Genomic DNA, 15,637 nt, shown 5'->3' on the forward strand with positions numbered 1-15,637 from the left:
GAAGTGAGTCGGTAGAAGCACCGGAGGGTGGCGGGAGGGGGGGGAGTCCCCTCCCGCCACCCGTAAGAACGATCAAGTGGTGGAACAGCCGCTATGATCGTTCTTATGGTTTACGGAATCGCCGGCTGAAAATGCCGGTATCTGAATGATGTCTGTAGCCTCATTCTGTAGGCATCATTCAGATATAAGCCCCGAAAGTCAAGGCCGTCATATGACGGCCTCCGGATGTCAAGTGGTTAATAGAGATAAGAGTGATGTCATGTGACCTCCCAGAATCCTCCTCACCTCTCCGGTCAGGTCTGTATTTTATTAATAGAGATAAGAGTGATGTCATGTGACCTCCCAGAATCCTCCTCACTTCTCCGGTCAGGTCTGTGTTTTATTAATAGAGATAAGAGTGATGTCATGTGACCTCCCAGAATCCTCCTCACCTCTCCGGTCAGGTCTGTTTTATTAATAGAGATAAGAGTGATGTCATGTGACCTCCCAGAATCCTCCTCACCTCTCCGGTCAGGTCTGTGTTTTATCACTAGAGATAAGAGTGATGTCATGTGACCTCCCAGAATCCTCCTCACCTCTCCGGTCAGGTCTGTGTTTTATCACTAGAGATAAGAGTGATGTCATGTGACCTCCCAGAATCCTCCTCACCTCTCCGGTCAGGACTGTGTTTTATTAATAGAGATAAGAGTGATGTCATGTGACCTCCCAGAATCCTCCTCACCTCTCCGGTCAGGTCTGTGTTTTATTAATAGAGATAAGAGTGATGTCATGTGACCTCCCAGAATCCTCCTCACCTCTCCGGTCAGGTCTGTGTTTTATTAATAGAGATAAGAGGGATGTCATGTGACCTCCCAGAATCCTCCTCACCTCTCCGGTCAGCAGGTAGATGATCTCCAGGGTGAGGTTTAGTATCTTCTCAGTCATGTGACTCCGGTCCTCCTCCATCCTCATTGGTGCCGTCATTTGATCTATACAGGTCTCCTTGTAGACGGATAACTTTGGGAAATGAAAGTAAGAATTATTTGGATGGTGTTGGTCACACAATAATAGGATGTGGATGTGAGGGGGGTAATAGGAGGGTTGCTGGACATTTAAGAACTACTGCCCCCCATGGGAACAGATTTAGTTTGGATTGTTTGTTACATTTTTGAGGTGTGGGACCCTCTTGTCCTGCCGGATCAGATATTCCCCTTTCTCTGTTGGGTTTGTTTGGTTCCTGAACTGGATTTGATTGGTTTTAGATCTGCAGACAAGGAATGATAAATACGATCCTTCCTTTGACTTGTTTGCTCTGAGGCAGTGATGTGAGGACAATGTCGGGTCATCATGATGTCCAGGAAGGGGAACTTGCTGACTTTTGGTCGGAGTTGTCGGCTAATCAGGATAATTGGCAGAACTCCGGCTGCAAGGCTCCAATCTCCGGCAGCCTGCTGACTGATCGGAGTGATGTCACTGTCACTCTCTGCAGTAAGAGAAGGGATCGGATTGGATAGCAGGAGGATGCTGCTGGTGGAGTACAGAACTGTGGGGGAGGAGTCAGTTTTGTTCTCTCCAATAGTAACCCATCTGCCATCTATGCTGATTATGAAGATTATAACATGTAAGTGTACTATTTGTTTTTATGGAATAAATGACTTCATCATTCTAATGAGGATCTCGCGCTGTCATTTCTTTGTTGTTTAATCTCCTTGGATCTTCCCGGATCTTTATCTGACAAGCTGCAGGACCCTTGTATGTTGGAATGAACATTTGTCCTCATCATGCTGTTACCATAGACTGCTGTCTGTTGGGCTGGACCTTGTAGTGCACATTACTGGTGTGTGATTTTTATTTCAGTGCTGGTAGGAGGACAGCAGGGGGGAGGGGTTTGTTCTCTTGGTCTATTTTGTATCCTGTAACATATTTCTAGAACGGTGAAATGGTGAGGTGAAGGCTTCCTTCACTTGCTGGCAGAAGGTCTTTAAAAGAGAAGTATGATTTTTATTTTCTTTCAGATTCATACTTACCTAGGTGGATGCAGCATCGTTCCCCCGGCACCTCTTCACTGAGAACCGATCGATCTAACATCTGCGATGGCTCGGTTCTCACAGCTCTGCCCCCCCGCACTCACTGGAGATGTGGAGGGACGGGGAGCGCCCGTCTCAGTCTCTCAGTGGCTCGCTGAGAGGCTGAGATGGCCATCAGTCCAGACACCTGGAAGATCCAGACTTCATTGTGGTGATGATGCGGTGCCTGGACTGATTCCAGTGATGTCACCAGAGAGAGGACTTCATCCCGCTCTCTGCTGAAAACAGGTCACAAGAGTGCAAAACGAATTGTACTCCTGTAACCCATAGGAGAAGACCAGCCAAGTGATCTCAAGCTGGACTTCTCCTTTAAGGAGGTGAGAAAAGTATGTGCAGGTGGGGTGAGAGGACCATCAGAGACCAACAGCCTGTGTAGTGTAATAATTGTCCTTTGTAGGCCATGTATGGTCAGGAGGGTCATTGTCTTGTCTATTTATTGTCAGTGATGTTTGTTTAGAGGAACATATTACTAGAATTTATCTCCAAAATGAAGAGAATGTTCCGGCCCCATAAGTGGGGAAATGTTCTGACCCTGAAGGGGTTAATCTAGGTTCTCACACTATATATGTGTGTATCATCATCTGCTGGAGATAAAAGACATCACAGTGACTATGGAGGAAGAGGACGGACATGACGGGGGGTTACTGGGTGTAAATAGAAAGATCTTATTACCTCCTCTGCTGCCACTTCCAGCAATGTCTTCTCTCTACTTCCTTCTGACTCACCTCTCACCCAGAACTTCCTGTCTGTACCTGACATCACTTCCTGTTTTCCATAGAGACTTCCTGTCTGTACCTGACATCACTTCCTGTTTTCCATAGAGACTTCCTGTCTGGGTAGAAGTAAGATCACCATCTTGTGGAGTTCAGAGGAACTGCAGCCCCAAGAAACGTCTCATAATAACCATTCCTGTATAACAGGGCAATGTTAAAAACCTGCTTTAACTGCTAATTGCGCGGTCATGCAATGCTGTACCCAGGAAAATTTGCATCCTTTTTTTCCCACAAATAGAGATTTCTTTTGGTGGTATTTGATCACCTTTGCGTTTTTTATTTTTTGCGCTATAAACAAAATAGACCAACATTTTTGAAAAAAACCCGATATTTTCTACTTTTTGTTATTAAAAAAAACAATAAACTAAATTTTAGTCATATATTTAGGCCAAAATGTATTCAACCACATGTCTTGGGTAAAAAAAAAAACAATAAGCGTATATTTATTGGTTTGCGCAAAAGTTATAACATCTACAAACTTGGGTACATTTTCTGGAATTTACGCAACTTTTAGTTTATGACTGCCTATCTCATTTCTTGAGGTGCTAAAATGGCAGGGCGGTACAACCCCCCCAATTAGCCCATTTTGGAAAGTAGACACCCCAAGGAATTTGCAGAGAGGCATGTTCAGCACATTAAGAAAACTTTTTTTTGTCACAAGTGATTGAAAAAATGACAAAAAATAAAAAAAATTACACAAAGTTGTCACTAAATGATTTATTGCTCACACATGTCATGGTTATATGTGGAATTACACCCCAAAATACATTCTGCTGCTTCTCCCGAGTACGGGGATACCACATGTGTGGGACTTTTTGGGAGCCTATTCACGTACGGGGCCCCGAAAACCAATCACCACCTTCAGGATTTTTAAGGGTGATTTTACTTCCTCACTACCTATCACATGTGACTACCTGTCACATGAAATGCCAAGATAGCACAAATTCCCCCATTTTGGAAAGTAGACACCCCAAGGTATTTGCTGAGGGGCACGGTGAGTATTTTGCAGATCTCACTTTTTGTCACAAAGTTTTGAAAATTGAAAAAAAAAATGTCCTTTTCTTTCTTCATTTTCAAAAACAAATAAGATCTGCAAAATACTCACCATGCCTCTCATCAAATACCTTGGGGTGTCTACTTTCCAAAATGGGGGAATTTGGGGGGATTTTGTGCTATCTTGACATTTACGCCCTTAGAAAGCCTGAATGCAATGATTGGTTTTCGGGGTCCTGTACATGGCTAGGCTCCCAAAAAGTTTCACATGTGATATCCCCGTACTCAGGAGAAGCAGCCAAATGTATTCTGGGGTGTAGGAGACACTTTGGGACAAGTCCTTTATTAAAAAATAAAAAAGTCCTATGATGTAGATCCATCTCACGCCACCCGACGAGCCGAAAAAAGAAAAAAAAAGCTGCAACAGCTCCGCCTCCATGGGAGACTCCCGCCGAGTGGCGCTTCTTCTCAATGACAGCTGTTATATAGCTGAGGGCGGGGCCTCTCAGTGACATAAACGGGTGACCCCGCCTTCCTCTGACGCCACATTTGTCGGGCGGCGTGAGATGAATTTACATTGCGGAACATTTTTATTTTTTGATAAAGGACTTGCCCCAAAGTGTCTCCTGTCATTTTTACTATTTTTTGTAAAATGGTAGGGTTACAATGTACCTGTTACCAATTCACATAGGGGGGGCCCTCTTGTTAAAGGGGGCTTCCAGATTCTGATAAGCCCCCCACAACCACCGGGCAAGGGTTGTAGGGATGAGGCCCTCGTCCCCATCAACATGGGGACAAGATGCTTTGGGGGGCTACTCCAAAGCACCCTCCCCATGTTGAGGGCATGTGGCCTGGTACGGTTCAGGAGGAGGAGTCCTGACCTCAACCTGATAGAACACTTTTGGGATGAATTAGAGCGGAGACTACGAGCCAGGCCTTCTCGTCTAACATCAGTGCCTGACCTCACAAATGCGCTTCTGGAAGAATGGTCAAACATTCCCATAGACACACACATAAACCTTGTGGACGGCCTTCCAAGTAGAGTTGAAGCTGTTAACCAACTCAAGTTGGTTCAATGGTACTCTCACCCTACTCAAGCAAGAACGTAGAAGAGCGGAAAGAGCATGGAGAAGAAACCCTACCAAGGAAAACCTTGCTAACTACAAAGCACTCACGGGGAAATACCACAAGGCAATCTTCAAAGCCAAAAAAGAACATTTCTCAGACACCATCTCATCCGCATTAAACCGTCCGCGGGAACTTTTCAAAATAGTGGCTCAGTCTATGAACCCGACCTGCTTGGAACCCCCAGGAAACGATACTCAAGAATTCTGCAATGAGTTATCAGATTTCTTCATCGACAAAATCGACAACATTCGGAAATCAATCCATCAGAAAACAACTATCACCCTCACTGAACCAAAGCAAAAAGAGGATATTGACACAAACATCACTCAACCACCGAAATTCTTTTTGTCCCCAATCACCATAGACACAACTAAAAACATCATCAGAAGCCTTCGAGACAGCACATCACCGAACGACATCATCCCCACTAAACTGCTTAAAGAATGTTCAGACATCTTGGCCCATATCCTAACACAGCTGATAAATCAATCATTCAAAGAAGGGACTGTCCCAAGCTCCCTCAAGCAAGGCATCATCAAACCTCTGCTAAAGAAAGCCAATCTCGACCCTAAGGACCCTAACTGCCGTAGACCAATAACTAGCCTCAACGCTATCTCCAAGATCATGGAAAAAGCAGTAGTACAGCAGCTACAACACCACCTGGACACACACCTCCTCCTGGACCCTCTGCAATCAGGCTTCCGCCCAGGCCATGGCACAGAAACGGCACTTCTCAAAATATGGGACGATGCCCTTGAAGCAGCAGACGACGGAGAACAGAGTCTCCTGGTACTGTTAGACCTCAGCGCAGCATTCGATACAGTGGACCACAATACTTTACTTGTCCGCCTCGCTGAAGTAGCAGGAGCTACAGATTCTGCCCTAAAATGGTTCACATCCTTCCTAGAGAATCGCTCCCAGACAGTGAAACTAGGAACATTCACCTCGGAAACCCGGGCAATCTCCTGCGGAGTCCCTCAAGGATCACCCTTGTCACCAGTACTATTCAACATATACATGCGCCCACTTCTCAATATCATCAGGAAAACCGACCTCTGCTTCCATTCATACGCTGACGACACCCAACTCTACCTTCGCATCAACGGACAAAAAGACCTTCATCAGCAATTACAGAAATGTCTCACCTTAATAGATGACTGGATGACCACCAGCTCCCTCAAACTTAACGGATCAAAAACAGAGCTTCTTCTCCTACATGCCAACAAAAATTCCAAAATAAAGACTCCGTGGACACCTCCCACCATCCTTGGACAGACCATCTCCCCAAACACCAAAGCCAAGAGTCTCGGAGTCATTTTTGACTCAGGAATGACAATGGACGCACAAATAGGATCAGTGGTGAGCGGATCCCACCATCTCCTCCGTCAACTACGCAGACTCATCCCCTTCATCCCAGAAGAGGACAAAGCGGCAGTTGTGGGAACAATCATCAATTCCCGACTCGACTACGCAAATTCGCTCTACGTAGGACTACCCCAATATCAGCTTGCGCGCTTACAACTCATCCAAAACACGGCGGCAAGACTGTTAACAGGAAAAAAACCCTGGGAATCCATCTCACCCTCCCTAAAGAGCCTTCACTGGCTAACCGTGAAGAATCGGATCACATTCAAGACCCTCTGCCTCACCCACAAATGCGTACGAGGGAACGCCCCACCATATCTCCGCGAGAAAATAAAACACTACACACCGAATCGCAGTCTTCGATCGGCTAACCAAAACCTCCTTACCGTTCCCAAATACCGCTACAAAGCAAAGGGAGAACGAAGATTCGCAGTCCAAGGACCTCGACTATGGAATGCTCTTCCAACTAACATCCGCATGGAAGAAAACCACCAGGCATTCAGGAAAAAACTAAAGACCTTCCTTTTCTGAGAAAGCTGACATCAGAGAATACATCCAGCTCCTTGAGGCGATTCAGTTCGCATTTGCAGCGCTTTACAAATCATTCATTCATTCATTCATTCATTCATTCAAATCAATTGTGAACCCTACGGACTAAGACTGGGATGCCATTAAAGTTCATGTGTGTGTAAAGGCAGGCATCCCAATACTTTTGGTAATATAGTGTATCTCAGGATAAATAAACATGTGTCATAGTGATTAATACAGCCAGGGATCTCATACCCACAGAGCGGCTACAAATCCTGTTCGTGTTTCCCTCCTGTACCAGAACTTCCTCAGGAGGCCTCAGGTGGGTCCTGACCTTAATCTGTATTGAGGTCTATACACAAGGAGATCACATATTATCACTGGGTGTGTGCATGTGTGACTGAGTCTGTTCGAAATTCGAAAGCCGCGGAACACCCTTTAAAAGTCTATGGGAGAAATCAAAAGTGTTAATTTTAAAGGCTTATATGCGAGTTTTTGTCCTAAAAAGTGTTTGGGAACCTGGGTCCTGCCCCAGGGGACATGTATCAATGCAAAACAAGTTTTAAAAATGTCAGTTTTTTCAGGCGCAGTGATTTTAGTAATGCTTAAAGTGAAACAATAAACGTGAAATATTACTTTAAATATTGTGCCTGGGGGGTGTCTATAGTATGTCTGTAAAGTGGCACATTTTTCCCGTGTTTAGAACAGTCCCTCCACAAAATGATATTTATAAAGGAAAAAAGTCATTTAAAAGTAATAGCGGCTATAGTGAATTGTCGGGTCTCGGCAATACCCATAAAAGTCATTGATAAAAACAGCATGGGATCCCCCCAGTCCATTATTAGGCCCTTCAGGTCTGGTATGGATATTAAGGGGAACCCTGCGCCAAATAACTGTTATCTGCAAGGACGCATCATGCGGCGGGTGCCTCCCATGGAGGCAGATCTTTTTTAATTATTTTTTTGGTCCATCGGCGGGGCGAGAGAAGAAGATGAATGGACTTTGTGGGACATTTTTATTTTTTAATAAAGGACTTGTCCTAAAGTGTGTCTTGTGGCTTTCTTTAAAAATGTGACACTTTTTTTGTACCCGTTACCATTTTAAACAGGGGGGGTGGGATCTGGGGGTCCCCTTGTTAAAGGGGGCTTCCAGATTCCGATAAGCCCCCTGCCCGCAGACCCCCACAACCACCGGGCAATGGTTGTGGGGATGAGGCCTTTGTCCCCATCAACATGGGGACAAGGTGCTTTGGGGGGCTACCCCAAAGCACCCTCCCCATGTTGAGGGCATGTGGCCTGGTACGGTTCGGGAGGGCGGAGCTCTCTCATCCCCCTCTTTTCCTGGGGCCTGCCAGGTTGCGTGCTCGGATAAGGGTCTGGTATGGATTTTTGGGGGACCCCCACTCCATTCTTTTTATTTTGGCGTGGGGTTCCCCTTAAAATCCATACCTGAAGGGCCTGGTATGGAATTTGGGGGGACCCCCACGCAATTTTTTTTAAAATTTTGGTTCGGGGTTCCCCTTAATATTCATACCAGACCCAAAATGCCTGGTAATGGACTGGGGGGGATCCCATGCCGTTTTTTTCAATGATTTTTATCTGTATTGCCGGGACCGACAATTATAGCCGCTAGTACTTTTAAATGACTTTTATTCCTTTAGAAATGTAATTTTGCTGTCAGACTGTTCTAAACACTGGAAACATGCGCCCCTTTACAGGCATACTATAGACACCCCCCAGGTACAAAATTTAAAGGAATATTTCACTTTTATTGTTTCATTTTAAGCATTATTAAAATCACTTCTCCCGAAAAAACGGCCATTTTTAAAACTTTTTTTTTGCATTGATCCATGTCCCCTGGGGCAGGGCCCGGGTCCCCAAACACTTTTTATGACAATAACTTGCATATAAGCCTTTAAAATTAGCACTTTTGATTTTGATCTTTTCACGTTCGTGTCCTATAGACTTTAACGGTGTTTGCGTGTTCAAACTAATTATTTGCCTGTTAGCATGTTCTACTGTTCGGCTCATCCCTATTGCTGACCACTGCACTCTATACACAGGACTGTATATGACATGTTCCTGACCACTGCACTCTATACACAGGACTGTATATGACATGTTCCTGACCACTGCACTCTATACACAGGACTGTATATGACATGTTTCTGACCACTGCACTCTATACTCAGGGCTGTATATGACATGTTCCTGACCACCGCACTCTATACTCAGGGCTATATATGACATGTTCCTGACCACCGCACTCTATACACAGGGCTCTATATGACATGTTCCTGACCACTGCACTCTATACACAGGACTGTATATGACATGTTCATGACCACTTCACTCTATACACAGGACTGTATATGACATGTTCCTGACCACCGCACTCTATACACAGGACTGTATATGACATGTTCATGACCACTGCGCTCTATACACAGGACTGTATATGACATGTTCCAGACCACTGAACTTGGTACCCAGGTCTGCATATTATATACTCCTGCCCACTGCACTCTGGGCCATTATTCACAGTTAATTCCAAACTGATGACTTGTGAAGGCTTTTAACACATCACCTAGGAGAAATTGTTGGATACTGTCATCATTGCACCGACACACACCACCATAATTTTTTTTCACAATACATTTTTTATTAAAATGCTCTTTTTCCTCGTTTTTTTTTTCTTAATCAGATACTTTTAATTGGATTTTTTTTTAAATTTACCACAAGACATGCCCACTAAACATACACCAAAAAAATTGCCTTTTAACAAGGTCATAGAATCTGGAAATAGTAAAGGAAGAAATCCAATTGGTCAGGAAAATGATGTGTTTGGAATGTGGAGGCGGAGTCATTATTAATTTGTGTACAATACAATACACAACGTGTTCCATTATTATAACAATATATTGTAGAAAAGATCACAACATAGAAAATGGGGGAAAGTAGAAAATAAACCCGGATATGAAGGTGACATTTGTGTACGAGGAACACCTTAACAATTACCACCATTTTATTCTCCAGGGCCTCTTCTTTCAGAAAATATGTTTGGGGGTTTTATCTAATCTTCAGGCCCAAAATCTGCATTTTATCACGTGTGCAAAAATAATGGAAAACCAGCTCTGGCAGTGAAAGGGTTAATGTGAGCTAGATGGGATCACTCTGCTGTGGTCACACTCTAAACATTAGAGCTCCCCCTAGCTGCAGCCTGGTAATAACATTGCTAGGAGGTCTATTCATTTATCTGCTACATACTTCCCATCTTTATATAAAAACGTCTCCTGACATTTAGGGGTCTATTCTTAATAAACTGCATAGCAGTTAGCCCGGGGAAAGTGCATGTACATTCCTTCTCTGTAAATGGGGGAAAAAGGTGAAAAATTTGTTATACGCATGTGACAAGGATTTTCTCAGTCGTGATTAATTCTGGCAGTAATTTAATTAAAGGGGTTGTAAAGGTTCGATTTTTTTTTTAAATAACAAACATGTTATATTTACCTCCACTGTGCAGTTCGTTTTGCACAGAGTGGCCCCGATCCTGCTGTTGTGGGGTCCCCCGGCGGCTGTCTCGGCTCCTCCCCACTAAAGCTAACCCCCTCTGGGAAGCTCTTTCCTGAGGGGGTTAGCTTGCGGGCTCCTGTCTCAAACAGTTGGCGTCCATAGATGCCAAGTGTATGACTCGGTCCTGTGTCATTGGATGTGATTGACAGCAGTGCGAGCCAATGGCTGCGCTGCTATCAATCTATCCAATCAACGGCCAGACTCAGTGGAGAAGAAGACGCCGGGGGACGCGCACAGCAGGTTAACGGGCTCAGGTAAGTAAAACGGGGGGCTGGGGGGCCCATGACAGCGAGGTGTTTTTGTACCTTGATGCATAGGATGCATTAAGGTGAAAAAACACAAACCTTTACAACCCCTTTAACATTTCCCTTGATTGCAGCTCCATCTAGTGACCATGATGGGGTATATTTCTTGAAATAGCAGGAAAAATAACTTAATACCACTTTATGGCCACTAGATGGAAATTACGATTATAGGAAATCGGTGTATGAAATAAAACTACCACATTCATCACAGCTGGGCAAATGCGTCTCATTTTCCTTAACCACTTGCTTACTGGGCACTTAAACCCCCCTCCTATTCAGACCAATTTTTAGCTTTCAGCGCTGACGCACTTTGAATGACAATTGCGCGGTCATACAACACTGTACCCAAATGAAATTTTTAGCATTTTTTCCCCACAAATAGAGCTTTCTTTTGGTGGTATTTGATCACATCTGCGGTTTTTATTTTTTGTTAAAAAAATTTTTAAAAAACGAATTTAAAAAAAAAAATTATTTTTTTTTATATTTTGTTATAAAATTTTTAAAAAGGGTAATTTTTCTCCTTCATTGATGTACGCTGATGAGGCGGCACCAATGGGCACTGATAGGTGGCAGTGATGGGCACTGATCTTGTACACTGCTAGGTGGCACTGATTGGCACCACTGGTGGGCATTGTTAGGTGGCAATGGTGGGCATTGATAGGTGGCACTTGTAGGCATTGATAGGTGGCACTTATGGGCATTGATACGTGGCACTGGTGGGCACTGTGATGTGGCAATGTCAGGTGGCACTGGCAGAGGGTACTTGTGGCACAATTGAGGCATTATTGCCTCCTCCTCTTCGGGACCGATGTCCCTTGCTGGTGAGCCGGTGATCTTTTTTTTTTTCTCCTCGCACTGTCAGCGCGAGGAGAAAACAAAATGATCACAGAGCTTTTGTTTTGATCATGTGATCAGCTGTCATTGGCTGACAGCTGATCACATGGTAAGGGGCCGGGACCAGCCCCTTACTTGGATCGTTGATCACCCGAGTCTCAGTGACTCGGTGATCACAGGGCGCGCGCAGGGCACGTGCACAGGGGAGGCCGTTATATGACGGCCTCCCGAGAATTCAGGTCCGCGCTGTAGCCGTCATTCGGCTATAGCGCGGATGTCAAGCGGTTAAAGAGGGAGTCCACCTGAAAAAAAAATATTAAAAGCCAGCAGCTACAAATACTGCAGCTGCTGACTTTTAATAAACGGACACTTACCTGTCCCGGGGTCCAGCGATGTCGGCAGCCGAAGCCAAGCAATAGCTCGGCTCTCGGCCGCTGCTGTCACCATTCTTGGTGAGGGAATAAGTGAAGCATGGCGACTTCACTTCCCGGTTCCCTACTGCGCATGCGTGAGTCGTGCTGCGCATCCTAATTGGTCCCCGCTATCTCCTGGGACCTGTGTGTTTCCCAGGAGACAGCAGGGTGGTGCGGGAGGGGGCGTGACTCCCGGGGGAGTCTATTCCCGGAAGTGGGTGAAGATACCTGTCTAATACAGGTATCTGCACCCCCCTGAAAGGTGCCAATTGTTGCACCGGAGGGGGGGGAGGAATCAGATGAGCGGAAGTTCCACTTTTGGGTGGAACTCCGTTTTAAACAACTTTTTTTTAAAGTAGACCTCTAAGTCTTCACCCCACAAAATGTACTCAGCCAATGAAAGGTAATGACTCTATTTTTATTTTTCTCCTGCTATCAATGGCCAACACGGTACAACACTTCATCCATGTCTTTGGTGATCTCTGATCTCCTTATCAACTGTTTCTTACATGATGAAGATCAGCCATGGAGTATATCTGAGGTGTATATCAAGGTGTGCTTCTTCCCCACATGAGAGATGTGATGTCCAGCAACATTCATATAGAAGACATTTCCCACACTCAAGACACTAATACACCTCAAGGGTTGTGTGGGATCCCTGATGTACAGGAAGACAGGACTTCAGAGAGGAACAATTCCCTCACTCAGGACAGGAATACGGCTTCTCACCTGTGTGAGATCTCTGATGTGTGGAAAGATTGGACTTCTGTGAAAAACATTTACCGCACTCAGGACAGGAATACGGTTTCTCCCCTGTGTGAGATCTCTGATGTGTGTAAAGACTGAACTTCCGTGAAAAACATTTCCCGCACTCAGGACAGCAATACGGCTTCTCACCTGTGTGAGATCTCTGATGTATGTAAAGATAGGCCTTGTCTGAGAAACATTTCCCGCACTCAGGACAGGAATGCGACTTTTCACCCGTGTGAGATCTCTGATGTGTGTAAAGATTGGACTTCCGTGAAAAACATTTCCCGCACTCAGGACAGCAATACGGCTTCTCACCTGTGTGAGATTTCTGATGTGTGTAAAGACTGGCCTTGTCTGAGAAACATTTCCCGCACTCAGGACAGGAATGCGACTTCTCCCCCGTGTGAGATCTCTGATGTCTATTAAGATTGCACTTCACAGAAAAACATTTTCCGCAATCAGGACAGGAAAACTGCTTCTCTCTCGTGTGAGATTTCTGATGTGTGTAAAGATTGTTCTTCCGTGAATAACATTTCCCGCACTCAGGACATGGATATGGCTTCTCCCCAGTGTGAGATGTTTGATGTATGCCAAGACTGGACTTCTGTGAAAAACATTTCCCGCACTCAGGACATGGATATGGCTTCTCCCCCGTGTGAGATGTTTGATGTGTGACAAGACTGGACTTCTGTGAAAAACATTTCCCGCACTCAGAACAGGAATACGGCTTCTCCCCTGTGTGTGATCTCATATGCTCACTAAGCTTGGATTTTAAACGGAAACACTTTCTGCACTCAGAACAGGAATACGGCTTCTCCCCTGTGTGTGATCTTATATGATCATTAAGCTTGGATTTTAAACGGAAACACTTCCCGCACTCAGGACAGGAATACGGCTTCTCCCCTGTATGAGATGTTATATGCACTTGAAGATGGGATTTAAAAGGGAAACACTTCCCGCACTCAGTACAGGAAAACCTCTTCTCTGTTGGAAGGACGGCACCGTCCCTCACAGTCTGAGGTTCCTCAGGATAAGAGGAATACGATGGTCCATCTACACTGTGTGGTGCCGGATGGACATTTGAGGTAGTCGGGTTTTCTCCTGGACTATACTGTGTGATGTCCTCATCTTCTACTTTACAGTCTGGAGACAAAGTGAGACAATCCTCTGAGGTTTTCCTCATCTCCCGTCCATCTACTAAAATAGAAATAAAAAGATTATTACTAGACATGAGCAGATTGGTTCCCCTAAACCAGGACTCCGCCTACATCAGGCAGCTTTGTCTCTGAGGATCTTACAATTCCCCCCTCAAGGTAACTAGTAAATGGGTCCTCTGATCTCCTACCAGTTCATTTCTTTATTCATGGACCTTAGTCAGAGAGTGAGGAAACAACGAGAACTGTCTTTTATAGGAGTGACAGTGATGAGGGGATTATAGGACGAGTGTCCCCTCCCCCTCTATCACTCATTGCCATCTTCCCAACACAAGAAGTCCTGCACTTCCTTATTTAGCAGAGTGGATAAAAATCAATGATTTAAAAAAAATAGGATTTTTTCATCATACTTACCTGTAAAATCCTTTTCTTTGAGTACATCATGGGACATAGAGTCAGGCTAATATTCATTACCTGCTGGGTTATACTTCATCATCAGGTGAATGGACACTGGTAGACTAAAGGTCGTTAGAAAGGAAGTGATCCCCTATATAACCCCTCCCATACAGGAAGCACATCCGTTTTGTAGCAAGCACTGAATCCTCAACAAAGAGGGGAGGGATCTCTGTGTCCCATGATGTAATCAAAGGAAAAGGATTTTACAGGTAAGTATGATGTAAAAATCCTAGTTTCTTTTTTATACATCCTGGGACACAGAGTCAGGTTAATATTCATTACCTGCTGGGACGTCCCAGAGCAATAGCCTTGAGGGGAGGGAGACACCCTGTCAAACAATAGCCATCAGAACTTACTGCGGCCGAAAGCCGAATCCTCGGATGCTCGAACATACACTTGATAACATTTTGTGAATGTATGCACTGAAGATCAGGTGGCAGCCTTACAAATCTGAGCCACAGATACCGGATGGCGAAAAACCCAGAAGGTTCCTACCTCCCTGGTAGAATGAGCTCTTACCCTAAAAGGGAGGAGCTTTATGTTTTAGATCGTAGGCCTGAATGACCAATTGACGGGACCCCTTTTTGGGTCCTTTTGGTAAAACAAAAAAAAGAGTCTGATCCTCGGATCTCCGCAGATCTAGGCAAATAAACTTTGACTGCCCAGACAACGTCCAGAGAATGAAGTCTCTCTTCCGCCGAACGAGGCTGAGAGAAAAAAGAAAGCAAAATAATGTCCTGATTTAAATGAAAGGCTGACACCACTTTTGGCAAAAAGGACGACTCTGTCATGGTGAAGGATCAAGTACATTTACCTGAATGTAAGGGCCACCAACTATGACACCCTTCTAGCCGAGGTGATAGCCATCAGGGCTAGCTTGTGTGACAGCAAGTCTAATGGAATCTCCTTAATAGGTTCAAATGGTTGTTTCTGTAACACAGGCAGCACCAAATTCAGGTCCCAAGGACAGATAGGTGACCTAATGGGGGGAAGCAAATGAGTTGCCCCCTGCATAAAGGTTCGGATCAGTGAATGGGAGACTAAAGGCCTTTAGAAGAATACTGATAGGGCCGAAACTTGACCTCTGATTGTACTCAAAGCCAATTTGATTTTTACAGCCGACTGTAGAAAAAATGCAAGTTAGACTTACCGGTAACTTGTTTTCCAATAGGCTTTCAGGACAGCACCCGAGAGATCATGGCTCCTCCTCCCACAGGAAACACCTCATCAATTAAGTCTTTAATTGGAGTCCTCCACGTTGCCTCGTCAGTTGTTTGCAGAGAACTCCAGCCCCAGCTGC

General features: G+C 44.9%; 1 protein-coding gene across 1 annotated transcript in view; it reads right to left on the reverse strand.

The window, feature by feature from the left end:
- LOC141122038 (uncharacterized) overlaps positions 1–15,637 on the reverse strand; it is an 80,836-nt gene that overhangs the window by 11,944 nt on the left and 53,255 nt on the right. Inside the window, exon 9 of the mRNA XM_073611838.1 lies at positions 12,697–12,892. Within this exon, the coding sequence (XP_073467939.1) occupies positions 12,697–12,892 (196 nt within the window). The remainder of the gene's footprint in view (positions 1–12,696; positions 12,893–15,637) is intronic.

The sequence above is a fragment of the Aquarana catesbeiana genome, unplaced genomic scaffold (assembly GCF_042186555.1).
Source record: "Aquarana catesbeiana isolate 2022-GZ unplaced genomic scaffold, ASM4218655v1 unanchor237, whole genome shotgun sequence".
In the NCBI taxonomy this organism is placed as follows: Eukaryota; Metazoa; Chordata; class Amphibia; order Anura; family Ranidae; genus Aquarana; species Aquarana catesbeiana.